Below are 17,844 nucleotides of genomic sequence, written 5' to 3' on the forward strand. Positions count from 1 at the left end.
CTCTCCTGGATCCCACCATCCCTCCCACCGCCACCCCTCTCCTGGATCCCACCATCCCTCCCCCCGCTCCCCTCTCCTGGATCCCACCATCCCTCCCACCGCCACCCCTCTCCTGGATCCCACCATCCTTCTCACCGCCACCCCTCTCCTGGATCCCACCATCCCTCCCACCGCCACCCCTCTCCTGGATCCCACCATCCTTCTCACCGCCACCCCTCTCCTGGATCCCACCATCCCTCCCACCGCCACCCCTCTCCTGGATCCCACCATCCCTCCCCCCGCCACCCCTCTCCTGGATCCCACCATCCCTCCCACCATCACCCCTCTCCTGGATCCCACCATCCCTCTCACCGCCACCCCTCTCCTGGATCCCACCATCCCTCTCACCGCCACCCCTCTCCTGGATCCCACCATCCTTCTCACCACCACCCCTCTCCTGGATCCCACCATCCCTCCCACTGCCACCCCTCTCCTGGATCCCACCATCCCTCCCACGCCATCCCTCTCCTGGATCCCACCATCCCTCCCACTGCCACTGATGTCATCCTTATCCCCACCACCACTGCCACTGATGTTATTCCTATCCTTACCACCACTCCCACTGATGTCACCCCTATCCTCATCATTCCCACTGATGTCATCCCTATCCTCAACACCGCCACTGATGTCATCCCTATCCTCAACACCGCCACTGATGTTATCCCTATCCCAACCACTATCACTGATGTCATTCCTATTCCCACTGCCACTTATGTAACCCCTATCCCCACCACCAATGCCACTGCTGTCACCCCTATCCCCACGACCACTGATGTCACCCCTATCCCCACCACCACTCACTGCCACTGATGTCACCCCTATCCCCCACCACCACTGATGTCACCCCTATCCCCCACCACCACTGATGTTATCCCTATCCCAACCACTATCACTGATGTCATTCCTATTCCCATTGCCACTGATGTAACCCCTATCCCCACCACCAATGCCACTGAGGTCACCCCTATCCCCACCACCACTGATGTCACCCCTATCCCCCACCACCACTGCCACTGATGTCATCCCAATCCCCACTACCACTGATGTCATCCCAATCCCCACTACCACTGCCACTGATATCATCCCAATCCCCACTACCACTGCCACTGATGTCATCCCAATTCCCACTACCACTGCCACTGATGTCATTCCTATTTCCACTGCTACTGATGTCCTCCCTATCCCCACCACCACTGCCACTGATGTCATCCCTATCCTACCACCACTACTGATGTCATCCTATCCCCACTACCACCACTGCTACTGATGTCATCCCTATCCCCACTACCACCACTGCTACTGATATCATCCCTATCCTCACTACCACCACTACTGATGTCATCCCTATCCCCACTACCACCACTGCTACTGATGTCATCCCTATCCCCACTACCACCACTGCTACTGATGTCATCCCTATCCCACCAATACCATAAGAAACTACATACACATTTTGGGGGCGCTTGTGAACAAAAACCTTGATTTTACTACACGTGTAATATATGACCCTGCACACTGGAATGAGAGCAATAATTATAGGATCATTATTCATGGTTAACTCTGAACTGATGACCTCTATGATCTTTAATAGCTTTGCCTATGGAAAATATAGGGTACTGAAATGTGTTGCTATTTTCGGACATGCATAGTCTTAAGGTTTGACATGTTGGGTATTTATTTACTTGACACAAACTCATCTTTTATATTTTACCCAAAAATTCGGTAATATATTTTTAATGTACCCTAAAATTACCGTTATCTCTTAGCCTGGGTTCACACTAAATGCGGACAGCATCTAAATAGCAACCCGTCCATGCAAACAGATTGCGGAGTGTATGTTAGGTTAACGACACCCCGCAATCGGTTTTCAAAACACAGTGCGATTTGCAGAATCGGATCGCATGGGTGTGCAGGCTAAATATAACTAAAAAACATAGAGAAACCGGTAGTTGTTCATCATTGGTCATTTTGTTTTAAAAAAAAAAAAAGCATGGGCTGCTCAGCCTAAAATGCCCGGGCCTATTTTATGTCCCAGTCCGGGCCTGATCGGTGTTGCCGATAATCGGTCGATCTCTAATATTGACTACTGTGGTGATTGGCGATTAGACACTAATTATCACAAACATGCTCTAGTCCTCATTTAATGTTTGAATTCAGGTGCATACTAGGAATTTTACTGCAGTTCTGGGTCGTCACCTGGATGTTTTTTAAATTTGTGTTTGTATGTCATGTTTGTAGCATGTTATTGATATATGTGATACTTTTTACACAATAAAGTTTGGAATTTTTTCAGCCACTGATAACGCGTGGGAGTCATACCTATCTTTTGAATAGCTCCTTCAGCTGTCCCCCCCCTTTTTTGTCATATGGTTGTTAACCAATAGGTAACCCACACCTACTAGGTGAGACGGTTTGGCTTAACCCCCGTTCTAAACCAGTGAGCACACTTGGTTTATTTTTCTACATATACTTTATTAATGACACTGGCAGGGAAGGGGTTCATTAAGGGGTGATCAAAGGGTTAAGTGTGAGCCTAGGGGGTGTTTTCTAACTGTGTGGGGGAGGGACTTTTGGAATCAACACAGAGACATGTGATCCTAAATGGGAGGATCACAAGCTCTCTGTGTTCATTCCAGAGAGAGAAACTCTTTGCTGTGTTAACAGCAGCAGACCGTTGCTCTCTCTCAGCGGGGAGCGATTGCGGGTGCCCGGGGGTTCGCCGGTCCCGTGGTTCGGCATCCCTACTGCCTAATGGGGGCTGGCGTGCTCCCCCAAGAGCGCTCCCGTGAACCGCCGTACAGGTACGTCAGTTCGCGCAGCCGAGCCAGTCTGCCGCAGTATATCTGTGGCGGGCGGGCGGCAAGAGGTTAAAGTGTCGCCTATAGAAAATATAGCATATTGAAGTTTGTCTCCATTTCATGGGTGCACGCAATTTTAAGGTTTGACATGTTGCGTATCTACAGTGGGTATAGAAGAGAATCACCCCCTCTCATTGTGTTGTTTTGTAGCCTGAAATGAAGACCGACACAGTTGTTGTTTTATCCAGCTGTATTTATTCATTGCAACTTATAGCATCCAAGTAAAAGCTATAACACCAAAATGTCAGAAAAAAATAAAAAAAATTGAAAAACTGAATTGGAAAGAAAATCACACCCTTGTGTTAGTATTTTGTTGAACCACCTTTTGCTTTAAAGCTGTTGTAAACCGCTGCCTGCAAGGTAAAGGCATAATGTGTTAGTATGCATCATATACTAGCACATTATGTGAAACGTATCTAAAAACGAAACCCTCCAGCGATGCAATGTAGTTGCTGGAGGCAGTGGCCATCTTCACCCGATCTTCCTTCAGGGTCCATGGTCTCCGGCTGTGTGACAGGCCGGTGCCGCGATTAAGTCACTCCCATGCATGCGCGGGTGAGCCGTCATTAACGGTACAGGTACCTAAAAGGAATGGCACAAGATGACGTCATCGGCTGCGTGGAATGTATCATCTACACGGTACACATTTAGGAGATATTTACAGTACCTATAGGTAAGCCTATAATAAAGGCAAAGTATGAGTTCGAGTTTACTTCCTCTTTTTTTCCAGCCTTTAGTCTGTTGGGATAACTCTCTACTATCTTTACACATCTAGACTTTGCAAAATTTGTGGAACTGCTCAAGTTCAGTTAAATTTGATGGTGATTGTTTGTGGTCTGCACTCTGCAGTCTTCAAGTTATTCCACAGATTTTCAGTGGGGTTTAAGTCTGGGCTCTGACTAGGCCATGCAAGGACATTCTCCTTTAACCACTGTTTGCCCATTGTTGCTGTGTGCTTTGGCTCATTGTCATGTTGGAAGGTAAACCTTCTTTACATTGACAGCTTTCTGGCAGAGGGCAGCAGATTTTCCTCATGAACTTGATGGGATTTTGCCCAATTTATTTTTCCTTCTATCCTGACAAGTGTTCCAGTCCCTGCTGCAGAGAAACACCCCCATAACAAGATATTACCCCCCTCCCCATAACAGGATACTATCACCTCCATACTTTACTGTAGGAATGGTGTTTATTGGATGCTGAGTTGTGTTGGACATTTTGTTTTGGTGTTGAGACCAAATAATTAAATTTTTGTCTCATCTGACAATAACACCTTTTTCCATTTTGGCCTCAGAGTCTTCAAGGTGCCTTTTGGAAAAGCTCAGTCATGACTGCATGTGGCTTTTCTTAACCAGTTTACGACCGCCCACCGCGGATGTACTGTGGCAGGCAGCCGCTCCCAGGAAAATCGCCATACATGTAAGGCGCTTCCTCTTGGGAGGCTAGGGGGCGAAGAGGCGATTGCTTCCCGATGAGAATGAAGGACGGTCGGCTTTAGTAAACACAGCCGACCGTCCTTCTCCCTGAAATCATCACAGAGCCCATGTGATCCTTCTATATAGGATCACAGGTCTCTATGGTCATTTCAGAAGTCATGCCCCCCCCCCCCCACAGTTCGAATCACTCCCCTAGGCTCACATTTAACCCCTTGATCACCCATAATGTTATCCCCTTCCCTGCCAGTGTCATTATTACAGTAACAGTGCATATTTTTAGCACTGCAACCTCATCTTTTCTATTTTTCCAAACAATTGGGTAATTCACTGTGTTTGTGGTTTACTGAAATTTTGCATTTGCCAAATTGTTGCGCTAATATCAGGATCGGAGTAACCGCTTAGAAATTTGTTGAATAAAGTGTTTAGAGAAAGCCTCATAGCACCAGTTTTGAACCTACGTATGCATTACAGTTCTGTTCTCTTTCAGCCCTCAGCCAGCCTGGGATTGGCTATGATTTTTCAGGACAGGAAAGCCACTCAAAGCCATCTGTGAATCGTCAGGATTCTGTGCACAATGGACTTCATGCAGCGCCAGTCCACCAGAAACCAACTACTACTGGTTATACAGCCAGCCACTGGGACTCACACATCCCACATGATACGAGGAATCTTACACAGAGCGGAGATTCAGGCAACAGACAAGCAGCACAGTGGCCTAAGATTGGTATATATAAATAATCTAATACAGAAAGCATATTGACCTCTTATGATTCTGTCTGTTACATACAAATGTGGCTACTCTTAGAAGATCTTCCCTTTCTTCTTTTTCTGCGTTTACTTAAAAGAATAGTAGTTACGTGCTGAGGTAGTTCAGTTTAGATGATACGACCAGTGCCACCTTAACAGCATCATGGTCCCCTGGGCAAAGTAATGCACCGGAGCCCCTACAAGGAAGATGGTGACTTGCGGCGCCATGTCTGATTAAAGATTTTAGTCTGATTTCTTACAATTTTTTTTATTTTTTTTTACAAATTTTTTAATTTGTTTATTTTAATGTTTAAATAATTTTAATTTAATTATTTTTTTTACATTTTTTTTCACAATACTGTTGGGGGGGGGGGGGGTCTTTGGTGAGATTTCAGGGGTCTAAACAGACAGCTGAAGTCTCATTTTTAGACAGAGAAAGGGATTGAAGACACACATTCCCCATTTCCTTTCTGTGGCCTCAGCTGCACTGCAGATGAATGAACAGGTGACAGAGGCTCCTATTCCTTTATAAACTGAAAGGAGTTGTAAAGGCAGAAGATTTTTTTTATCTTAAAGAGGTTGTAACATAGTAGCTCATTATGAAATACTTATCTTAGAAATTAGCCCCCGCAGTGCCGCCCGCTCACCAGGGTGACATGGCCATCCTGCTTCCTGGTTTATGCCCTCCGGCCATCTGATTGGCCGAAAGCGCGATTACATCACTCCCACCCGTTCACGGCACAGGGCTCTGAAGGTACGGCATAGGTGGCCGTTCCTTCAGAGCGCAAGCGTCGATGACGTCATCCGCTGCAAGTAATGTAAATATCTCCTAAACGGTGCAAGTTTAGAAGATATATACAGTACCTATAGGTAAGCCTTATTAAAGGCTTACCTATAGGTACAAGTTATAAGAGAGGGTTTACAACCACTTTAATGCGTTCTTTGCATTAAGATAAAATGCCTTCTGTGTGCAGCAGCCCCCCCTCAGCCCCCCTAATATTTACCTGAGCCCCATCTCAGTCCAGCGATGTCCACGAGTCCCTCAGCCATCTGGGACTCTCCCTCCTGATTGGCTGAGACACAGCATCGACCTCATTGGCTCCCACAGCTGTCAAAGTCAGCCAATCAGGAGATAGCGGGGGCAGAGCTGAACGGCAGCTCCATGTCTGAATGGACACACGGAGCTCCAGCTCAGCTCAGGTGCCCCCCTAGAAAGCAAAATTATTAATGTATTAATAATAAGATATTAAAAAACATGATAAACACCTTTCTTATAAGTGATCACATTCCCTCTGTTTTCAGCTGTAAAGAGCTGAGGGAGAAGAAACCGCAGTACACTGAGCTTCACAGTGAAAGGCTGTGCAGGTGTGTGTTTGCTTCTGCATGCAGCACGGAAGGACGGTTCCTTTTTTTTTTTTTTTTTTTTATCTAATTCTATTTTTTTTTTTTTTTTACACTGTCCCTTAAAAAAAAACATTCTTTTTTTTATCACTGTTATTGCTGTCACAAGGAATATAAACATCCAATATCACAGTAATAGGCACTCTTTATAGAGGGATCAGGGGTCCCCCAAACCCCTCCTCTGCACTTAAAAGCATTCAAAACGCCAAGTTTGGCTGTTTTGAATGCCGTCATTCTTTTTCAAATCTGGCGCATTTAAGGCTCCAGTAACCGGAAGTGATGTCATGATCACTTCTGGGTTTTTCCATAAAAAATCTGGCATTGTTCAGGTCTTCGGCCAGCCAGCAGACATGCCAGCTGGTCGCTTGGGTCTTCCGGTTGGACGGTGGACCAGGGGCGAGCTGTGGAAGGTGCCGGGAGGGGGGGAGCTGCTTCTTAGCTGTTATTGCAAGTAAGCCGACCGTTGGCTCTAAACATCAGTACCGGGGTGATGCCTCTAGCTGCACCCATCACCCCGGTACAACCCCCTGAAGTCGAGGCTGCATATTTGTGTTCCGTCGCTGTGAAGGGGTTAAACCAGAACCAAACCCCCCAAAAAACTCTAAAAACACTTTTATAATGTAAAGGAAAAAAAAAATGTTTTTTTTTTTTTTTTAATGGGTATGAGAATTGGGGGCAAGACGATTTGGTGAGTTGCTGACTGATGGGAGTGAATCTGATGTGACACACAAGCGGTGGTGGAATTCTGGATGACGCATTCCCAATAGGACATCACATCCCATGCATCAGGAATAGAGACTCTATTGGTCATGAGTCTCATATAAAGTCCCAATCTTTCTCTCTCCCCTTGTTATCACAGGAGATCATAATTTTTGCATGGAATCACTTTTTAGAGGATTTTTCTTGGACTTTTGTGCACTATTACTAAAGTTTTTTTTGATCACTGATTTGGTTTAGTGATAGAAGTTTTGTGTTACTGCGCACTTACATCTATAAGTTATATTGAATTTTTGTATTTTCACTTGGTTTTATAGTTAATTTTAAAGTGCTGCTCAATAAAGAAAGTAAATAATGTGTCAGTAGTGCCAATATATAAATAATAAATATGATTGGTTGTCAGCTATGACAGCTTTCAGAGAGGATAACTCGGCCTCGTGTTCGAACATGCCTACAGGATATCCTGACACCTGAAAGTTCAGTCTCCCTACTAAATGTATTAGTTTACAGTTTTTGTTTTTACACCATAGGTAGACTTTAACCAGTCTGGAATGTATACATATATAATATAACACAGAAACCCAATTTGCTTTCAGTCTGGATTGTTTATAATCAAAAGAAAAAAAAAAATGATAATTTGCTCAGTTAACCTGTTTTCCTCTTTTTAATACAAAAGGTAAAAATAGTCACAATAAAGGTAAAAATCTAGAAAAACAAGATGAAAACTTATTGGCAAGTAACCAACAAGGTAACCAACAAGGTAATGTTATGCCCATTTGTATTTTCATTTTTTTCTTTACTTCATACCTTTTACTATATAACAATACACAGCGAATGTTATTTTTAGGCCCAAAGTGCATTGGGTAATTTGCCCCACTGCAAGGAGCGAAGGTGTTTAGCTGGGGGCAGAGTGCACAGGTGTTCTTTGGCTCATACTGCCTTAAATGTTTGTACTGCTAGGTGCACCATCAAATAGACATATTTGGTTAACATGGGCGTCCGCAAGGGATAGCAAAAGGGGGCAAGTGCCCCCCCTGGAATCTCAACTTCCCTTTTAAAGTGGTTGTTAAGCCACTTTATACAATCCTGTCTGCTCCGTTTAATAATCCTATGTGCCCCTGTGTATGTGTTTTAAAAAAATAAGCCAATCTTTACCAGTTTTTAGAGCGCAGATCGCCACTCACATGCGGCTGTTGCTCAAAATTCTTTTTGGGGGGGGGGGGGGGGGCGCAAATAGAAAAAATCAAATAGGCATTGCTTTGCGGCAAAAAATGCGGCAAAAAATTGCATGACTTTGAGGTCACAAAAGTGTGAAAGGGGCCTTCAGTAATCAAAGTATAGTGTGCCCACATCAATGCAGAGTTACTACAGCGTGCCCCCGTTCAATGCAGAGTTACTACAGCGTGCCCTCATTCAATGCAGAGTTACTACAGCGTGCCCCCATTCAATGCAGTGACCAGCGTGCCGTGCCCCCATCAATGCAGAGACCAGCATGCGTACATGCCCCCATCAATGCAGTGACCAGCGTGCCGTGCCCCCATCAATGAAGTGACCAGCATGCCGTGCCCCCATCAATGCAGTGACCATCGTGCCTTGCCCCCATCAATGCAGTGACCAGCGTGCCGTGCCCCCATCAATGCAGTGACCAGCTTGCCGTACTCCCTCCAATGCAGTGACCAGCTTGCCGTGCCCCCTTCAATGCAGTGACTGGCTTGCCGTGCCCCCTTTAATGCAGTTACCAGCTTGCCGTGCCCCCATCAATGCAGTGACCATTTTGCCGTGCCCCCTTCAATGCAGTGACCAGCGTGCCGTGCCCCCATCAATGCAGTGACCAGCGTGCCGTGCCCCCATCAATGCAGAGACCAGCGTGCGTGCGTGCCCCCTTCAATGCAGGGTGGGCCCCGCCCCCCGAGACCAGTGCACTTACCTGGAGCCCTGGAGCGGCGGCGGCTTCTCTTCAGTCCCGGCGGCGGCTTCTCTTCAGTCCCGACGGCGGCTTCTACTAACTGTGTCCACCGGCGGCGCGTCTCCTCCAGTCCTCCCGCTCCCGCCTCCTCCTCGGCCAATGGCATGGGGTTTGCCTTGCGGCAAATCAGGAAGTGCGTATCGGACGTGCTTCCTGATTGGCCAGGAGGAGGATCAGTGTGACAATAGCGAATTTTAATTCGCTATTGTCACACAATGGGTGGGCTTGGGGTGCACTGCTCTGCGCCCCGGCTCCACCCTTTGCATCACCCTATTAGAGCCTCTGGCTCTAATCAGGTGATTTAAAAAAAAACCCATTGAGCTCCATGCGTCCGGTGCCCTGCATGCAGATTAGGGGGCCGGGCGCAGGGATGGGGGGGCGGCGCCCCTGCGCCCACAATACACCGGCCACCACTGCTCACATGACCCGCTGGCTCTCTCCTCTCCCTGTCTGACAGCTGCCTGCAGCAGGCAGGGCTGAGGATTCCCCTCTGCAGTCAGTCGGGAGGGGAGGAGGAGGAGAAGAGAGATGGCAAGGCCACGTGAGCGGCGATCAGTACTCTGAAAACTGGTAAAGAACAGCTTATTTTTTTTTTCTCCATAAAAAGCTTATTTACACATAGGATTATTAACCACTTGCCGACCGCCCCATGCAGATTTACTGTGGCAGGGCGGTTCGGCTGTGCATAATCACGTGATTATGTGCACGCGGTCTCAGCGGGAGCCAGACCGCGGGGGGGAGCGCCGGCGATCGCTGCTGGCCTCCCACGATCTTCACAGAAACTGACATAAGACCCGCCTGCTTATGTAAAAGCAGGCGGGTCTTCTGTCACACAGGCAGAGAGAGATCAGGAGTTTCATTGTAATGAAATTGTAAATAAAGGTGATGTCCTTCCATATGAATATTAATTCTCACTAGTACTGCTGTATGAATGACTCCTAATGATAAACTCCACTGCTTAGAGGATTCTTAGAGGATTCTCTCCTAAACGCTAATCACTCCCTTCATGATGGTAACCATCCCTATAAACGGGACAGGGGAACGGACATAAAGTGCATATTGGCATGCAGTGTCCTGATAGTTCATGTCTATGCAGGGAGAGGAATTACGAAGATCATGATAGTGTCAATTACTCAGATCTTCTGAGCGGCAAGGGATGAATCCCAAATCCTGTCCTGGTAGTCAGCGTCTATGGAGGGGGAGGAATCAAGAATATCACAAAATGGCAACCACTTAACGGCGAATAATAAGTCCCAAACAAGATGCGGAGGGAAGCTAGGCAGGATGATTTATCACCAAGTAATTTTGGGAGTTCTTTATTGCTTTGTAGCTTCACCCTCGTGTATGAACTCTGCAATGTCTGCATAGACTTCACCACTCCTGGTTAATGTTTCAACTCCTTCAGGTTTTGAGTAATGCCCAAATAGTCCTCAATGGTTGTAAAGTGATGTAAGGTGCAAGAGCTAGAGCCGTTCCACCCAAGGTGAAATATAGTCAGTGTCTCTACAACCAAACGGCTGACATCCAAGTCTTTACACTCCGTTTCAGTTGGCTTGGGGGAGGCTTCTCCTGTTCAGCACTATTCATCACTGGTTTCCCCAGGGACTTTATTTCTGGCTAGCACTATTTAACCAGCTATATTCATATGTCCAGCCTCTACATAAGTACTCCCAAGGTTACAACATTGGCTTCAATGATGATATATTGACTAGTGATCGACCGATATTTTGGCCTTTGAATATCGATATTGGCCGATATTTTTGTACATTTAAAAACATTTTTTTTTTCTTGACAGGTACTGTTGTGGAGGGATCTGAGGGTCTAAAAGACCCCTAAACCCCCTCCTTTGCACTTAAAAGCATTCAAAACGCCAAGTTCGGCTGTTTTTGAATGCTGTCATTTTTTTTTTATTTGGCGCTGAGTACCCAGAAGTGATGCCATGACATTACTTCTGGGTTTTTACATGGAGACCCGATCAGAGCCGAATGTGGCTTTGATCGGGTCTTCGGCGGCCGTGCAGGATGGTTGCCCGGGTCTCTCCATGGAACGGGAGACCAGGGCGAACCGCAGAAGGGGGCAGGAGTGGGGGGGACGTCCCCTCCCACTACTTGTAATGACAGCCGAGCTCCCAGGAAAACCGCCTTAAATGTAAGGCGCTCGCTCTTGGGAGGCTAAGGGGCAAGCGCGCGCCACCGGCGGCGCGCTCCCACCCCGCTCGGCAGTGGGGAAGAGGCGATCGCTTCCCGCTGAGATAGTAGGATGGTCGGCTGTTGTAAACACAGCTGACCGTCCTTCTCCCTGAAATGATCACAGAGCCCATGTGATCCTTCTATATAGGATCACAGGTCTCTATGGTCATTTAAGAAGCCACGCCCCCCCCACAGTTAGAATCACTCCCCTAGGCTCACATTTAACCCCTCGATCACCCATAATGTTAACCCCTTCCCTACCAGTGTCATTATTACAGTAACAGTGCATATTTTAGCACTGCAACCTCATCTTTTCTATTTTTCCAAACAATGAGGTAATTCATTGTAATTTTGGTTTACTGAAATTTTGCATTTCCCGAATTGTTGAGCTAATATCAGGATCGGAGTAACCGTTTAGAAATTTGTTGAATAAAGTGTTTAGAGAAAGCCTCATAGCACCAGTTTTGAGCCTACGTATGCATTACAGTTCTGTTCTCTTTCAGCCCTCAGCCAGCCTGGGATTGGCTATGATTTTTCAGGACAGGAAAGCCACTCAAAGCCATCTGTGAATCGTCAGGATTCTGTGCACAATGGACTTCATGCAGCGCCAGTCCACCAGAAACCAACTACTACTGGTTATACAGCCAGCCACTGGGACTCACACATCCCACATGATACGAGGAATCTTACACAGAGCGGAGATTCAGGCAACAGACAAGCAGCACAGTGGCCTAAGATTGGTATATATAAATAATCTAATACAGAAAGCATATTGACCTCTTATGATTCTGTCTGTTACATACAAATGTGGCTACTCTTAGAAGCTCTCCCCTTTCTTCTTTTTCTGCGTTTACTTAAAAGAATAGTAGTTACGTGTTGAGGTAGTTCAGTTTAGATGATACGACCAGTGCCACCTTAACAGCATCATGGGCCCCTGGGCAAAGTAATACACCGGAGCCCCTACAAGGAAGATGGTGACTTGCGGCGCCATGTCTGATTAAAGATTTTAGTCTGATTTCTTACAAATTTTTTATTTTTTTTTTTTACAAATTTTTTAATTTGTTTATTTTAATGTTTAAATAATTTTAATTTTATTATTTTTTTACATTTTTTTCACAATACTGTTGGGGGGGGGGGGTCTTTGGTGACATTTCAGGGGTCTAAACAGACAGCTGAAGTCTCATTTTTAGACAGAGAAAGGGATTGAAGACACACATTCCCCATTTCCTTTCTGTGGCCTCAGCTGCACTGCAGATGAATGAACAGGTGACAGAGGCTCCTATTCCTTTATAAACTGAAAGGAGTTGTAAAGGCAGAAGATTTTTTTTATCTTAAAGAGGTTGTAACATAGTAGCTCATTATGAAATACTTATCTTAGAAATTAGCCCCCGCAGTGCCGCCCGCTCACCAGGGTGACATGGCCATCCTGCTTCCTGGTTTATGCCCTCCGGCCATCTGATTGGCCGAAAGCGCGATTACATCACTCCCACCCGTTCACGGCACAGGGCTCTGAAGGTACGGCATAGGTGGCCGTTCCTTCAGAGCGCAAGCGTCGATGACGTCATCCGCTGCAAGTAATGTAAATATCTCCTAAACGGTGCAAGTTTAGAAGATATATACAGTACCTATAGGTAAGCCTTAATAAAGGCTTACCTATAGGTACAAGTTATAAAAGAGGGTTTAAAACCACTTTAATTCATTCTTTGCATTAAGATAAATCGCCTTCTGTGTGCAGCAGCCCCCCCTCAGCCCCCCTAATATTTACCTGAGCCCCATCTCTGTCCAGCGATGTCCACGTGTCCCTCCATCTGGGACTCTCCCTCCTGATTGGCTGAGACACAGCAGCGACCTCATTGGCTCCCACAGCTGTCAAAGTCAGCAAATCAGGAGATATAGGGGGCAGAGCTGAACGGCAGCTCCATGTCTGAATGGACACACGGAGCTCCAGCTCAGCTCAGGTGCCCCCTGAGAAAGCAAAATTAATAATGTATTAATAATAAGATATTAAAAACATGATAAACACCTTTCTTATAAGTGATCACATTCCCTCTGTTTTCAGCTGTAAAAAGCTGAGGGAGAATAAACCGCAGTACACTGAGCTTCACAGTGAAAGGCTGTGCAGGTGTGCGTTTGCTTCTTCACGCAGCACGGAAGGACAGGTGCTTAATTTTTATTTTTTTTTTTAATCTAATTCTATTTTTTTTTACACTGTCCCTTAAAAAAAAACATTATTCTTTTTTTTTATCACTATTATTGCTGTGACAAGGAATGTAAACATCCCATATGACAGTAATATGCAGTGAGAGGTACTCTTTATAGAGGGATCGGGGGCCTAAAAGACCCCAAACCCCTCCTCTGCATTTAAAACGCAAAGTTTGGCTGTTTTGAATGCCGTCATTCTTTTTAAAATCTGGCGCATTTAAGGCTCCAGTAACCGGAAGTGATGTCATGATCACTTTTGGGTTTTTACACAAAAAATCCGGCATTGTTCAGGTCTTCGGCCAGCCAATGGACGCGCCAGCTGGTCGCTTGGGTCTTCCGGTTGGACGGGGGACCGAAGGGGGGAGCTGTGGAAGGCGGCGGGAGGGGGGGGGGGGAGCTGCTTCTTAGCTGTTATTGCAAGTAAGCTGACCGTTGGCTCTAAACATCAGTACCGGGGTGATGCCTCTAGCTGCACCCATCACCCCGGTACAACCCCCTGAAGTCGAGGCTGCATATTTGTGTTCCGTCAGTGTGAACCAGAACCAAACCCCCCAAAAACTCTAAAAAAAGCTTTTTTAAGGTAAGGGAAAAAAAATCTTTTTTTGTGTTTTTTGTTTTTAATGGGTATGAAAAAGGGGAGGGGGGGTGGGGGTCAAGACGATTTGGTGAGTTGCTGACTGATAGGAGTGAGTCTGATGTGACACACAAGCGGTGGTGGAATTCTGGGTGACGCATTCCCAATAGGACATCACAGGAGATCATGATTTTGGATGGAATCACTTTTTAGAGGATTTTTCTTGGACTTTTGTGCACTATTGCTAAAGTTTTTTTGATCACTGATTTGGTTTAGTGATAGAAGTTTTGTGTTACTGTGCACTTACATCTATAAGTTATTGAATTTTTGTATTTTCACTTGGTTTTATGGTTAATTTTAAAGTATTAGCACTCAAAAATAGTATTTATGTATTTTAATCTGTAATATTTGGTTTTCACATTTTAAGTCATTTAGCATAGGGGGGATTTACACAATTTATCTAATATTATTGTCATCCTGTAGGCCATTTGGACCCCCTCAGAAGCCTGGGCAAAAAACTCCAATTTACCAACCCCAACGTCCTGTTTTATTGCTAGATATGAAAAGCGTCGGGACACAGATAGCTGCCATAACCCCGGTATTTTTTTTAAATTTCTTTCACATAAGGGTGGTCCCAGCGATGGATTCGCCGCGGGATCACCCTTATGGTGCGGTGGGAGAGGTGCCCCCCCTCCCTCTCGCAGCTTCCTGGTCGTTTCCCCGCTTACCGGGCCCGCCGGCAGCGGGGAAAACGATCCGTTCCGCGCTTCTCACAGGCAGGAAGTCAAGTGAGGACAAAATGGCCCCCACTCCACTCTATGGTCTTGGAGGACTGGAGCGACGTCAAACGTCATCTCCTAACAACGCATTTAAAGAGCCCAATTTTTTTCATCATGAAAAAAAATGACTTTTTTTTTTCTTTTTTCATGTAGATGTGAGGTCTTTTTGACCCCAGATCTCATATTAAAGAGGACCTGTCATGCTTATTTCTGTTACAAGGGATGTTTACATTCCTTGTAATAGGAATAAAAATGATCAATACTTTAAAAAAAATAAATAAATAAATAAAAAATAATAGATTAAATAAATAGGGAAATAAAAAATTAAATCCCCGTTAGCTCGCACAAGGGCGAACGCATGCACAAGTCGCGCCCACATATGTAAACTGTGTTTAAACCACACATGTGAGGTATTGCCACGAGCGAGAGCAATAACTTAAGCCCTAGACCTCTGTAACTCTAAGCTGGTAACCTGAAGAAATGTTTAAAGTGTCGCCTAAGGGAATTTTTAAGATACCAATGTTTGTCGCCATTCCACAAGCGTGCTCAATTTTGAAGCATGACATGTTGGGTATCTATTTATTGGCGTAACATTATCTTTCACATTATAGAAAAAAATTGGGCTAACGTTGCTGTTTTCTTATTTCTTAATTTAAAAAAGGGAATTATTTAAAAAAAAAAAAAAAAAGTAATTAAGTTAGTGACTCAGTTGCCACATTGAAAAAGTAATTAGTTAGTTACTCAGCAAAGTAACTGACTTTTTTTTACTATTCTATAATGTAATTACGTTCTATAAGATCTTTAATAGTGGTGGCGGTGTGGCACACTGTGGGGGTCTGAGTCCTCCTGACTGTGTGAGTAACTGTATTTTGTTTTTGTTTTTTGTTTTTTGGTACCTGCTTCCTGGAGTGGCTGGCTGGTGGTGGTGTGGCACACTGGTGGTGGCGGTGTGGCACACTGGTGGTGCTGGTGGCGGTGTGGCACACTGGTGGTGGTGGCAGTGTGGCACACTGGTGGTGGCGGTTTGGCACACTGGTGGTGGGGGTCTGAGTCCTGACTGTGACTGAGTCTGTGAGTAGCCGTATTTTGTTTTTTGGTACCTACTGTGCTGCTGCTGGCTGTTGGTGGTGGTGTGGCTTGCCCAGGCAGGCACACTGGGGTCCGTCTGGCTCCGTCCCCCTCCTCCAGGCCTTTCTGTCTGCCTGTGCTGTGTGCGCATCTCTCTTGGGCTGGCTGGCTGTGTGCGGTGGTGGACTGGTGGTGGACTTCCTGCTGCCCTGGAGACTCCTGGACTATATGTTTTTATAATAAAATCTATATGGCTGGCAAAGTGGCAATGGTGGTCGGCTGGTCGCATGCTCTGCCCTTCTGGGCCTCGCACGCTGTGCTCTGCCGCTTGCCTCTCCTCACAGAGTCTCCTCCTCCTTTCTCTCTCCAGTACCGCCGACAGCGCCGGCCGCGGTCATAGAGGAGAGGGGGAATTACAATTACACTACTGCCATCTAGTGGCGGTAGATGTAATTGCGGTAACACAGCCAAAGTAGCGGCAAGTCCTATTCAACAGGAACTGTTATCGTAGCTGGGATCGTTCCCACAGTCAGAACCTGGTGTCCTTAACCCTCTCACATCCACTGCTATTCAGGGAGAACAGGATAGATGGCGTATCCACTCAGATCATGCCCAGAGTTCAAAACAGGCTGCATGGAACATTCACAAAATCGGAGTCTAAAAAGGTGCTAATATAGTGTAGTATTTATTGTAAAGGTTAAAACCATGTACATGTAAAATGATAAAAAACTCACGCATGAAGACCGCCGTTCCTACAGCATAAGGACACGGCGGGCCAAGATGCCAATGTGTAGGTCACTACCTGGGTGCGCATGCGTGGGAGTGACATCATCCCTTCCAGCTGCTCAAGACAGCTAAAGACCAGCACCCAGAAGAAGCCAGGCAGAACATGCTGTAAGGGACCTCATGGGCATCAAGGTAAGTATTTTTTCCTTTTTTGTCCACTTGGAACTATGGCCATACTATTTGACAGTTGCAGTGATCCCTGGAAAGTATTGTGTTATTGGAATTTTGTGTTCTCTACTATCTAATTAGTGTTTCCATTATCGGCAGGAAACCAAGGTGGTTTGAATCAAGCTAACAATACAACATCTGAACGTCAGAGCCAAGATGTGCAAAGGTTTGCTAAAAGGACCTCATTATCTGAACACCAATCAACAAACCAATTCATGGATACAAATAAAGAAAATTCAAATGAAGTAAACGATGCATGCAGTGGTGTAAATGTAAACGCTCTAAAAAGACAGTTTGAACCAAGTGGTGGCTCAGTATGACCAGAAAAATGGAGTCTTAAACATTCCTGCAAGGATACTACAAAGACACTTACTGCACCCTTCACGCTTTCACATCACCAAAAGCCCTTGTGACCAGAGATGAGTACATCTACCTGGGTTTGATCTGCCAGTGAATCCAGGTTGAGATCCTGAGTGCCCGAACCTTGCAGCAAATCCCATTGAAGCCTATAATGGAGGCCATACCTGTTTGAAAATTCTAACTATTTTTTAGGCCAGCTGTTTTAAAAAATTTACTTGGAAGCCATGCACTGCCATAGGGGACAGGTACCAATGTGAAAAAATACTGTATAGTGGGGAGATATTCCTTTTTATGTGAATTCATGGATGACACAAATTATTTACTACAATAGAAATAAAGTAATCCTAACGCTTCTATTAGTTGTAAATGGTGCGTCCCCTCCCCCACACACACACGTGTGACCCAGGCTCACCCAGGAAAATATGGAAATGTAATTGTGTTTGTGTGCACTAAAATTAATTAAAATATATTATTTACTGAACATAGAGATGTAATAAGAACAATTATTACACTGATATGAGATTGTGTAATTCTATGGGTCCTCTGCTTTCAAAAAA

The 17,844-nt window shown here is 45.6% G+C and overlaps 1 protein-coding gene across 1 annotated transcript in view; it reads left to right on the forward strand.

The window, feature by feature from the left end:
• LOC309558545 (tapasin-like) overlaps positions 1-17,247 on the forward strand; it is a gene marked incomplete at its 3' end in the record, with an annotated part of 43,953 nt that extends 26,706 nt beyond the window's left edge. Inside the window, exons 3-5 of the mRNA XM_082261624.1 lie at positions 7,872-7,955; positions 11,854-12,090; positions 17,027-17,247. Of these exons, the coding sequence (XP_082117750.1) occupies positions 7,872-7,955; positions 11,854-12,090; positions 17,027-17,247 (542 nt within the window). The remainder of the gene's footprint in view (positions 1-7,871; positions 7,956-11,853; positions 12,091-17,026) is intronic.
• Positions 17,248-17,844: the final 597 nt, after the last annotated feature.

Source organism: Pelophylax lessonae, assembly GCF_965119305.1.
Source record: "Pelophylax lessonae genome assembly, chromosome: 6".
Taxonomy (NCBI): Eukaryota; Metazoa; Chordata; class Amphibia; order Anura; family Ranidae; genus Pelophylax; species Pelophylax lessonae.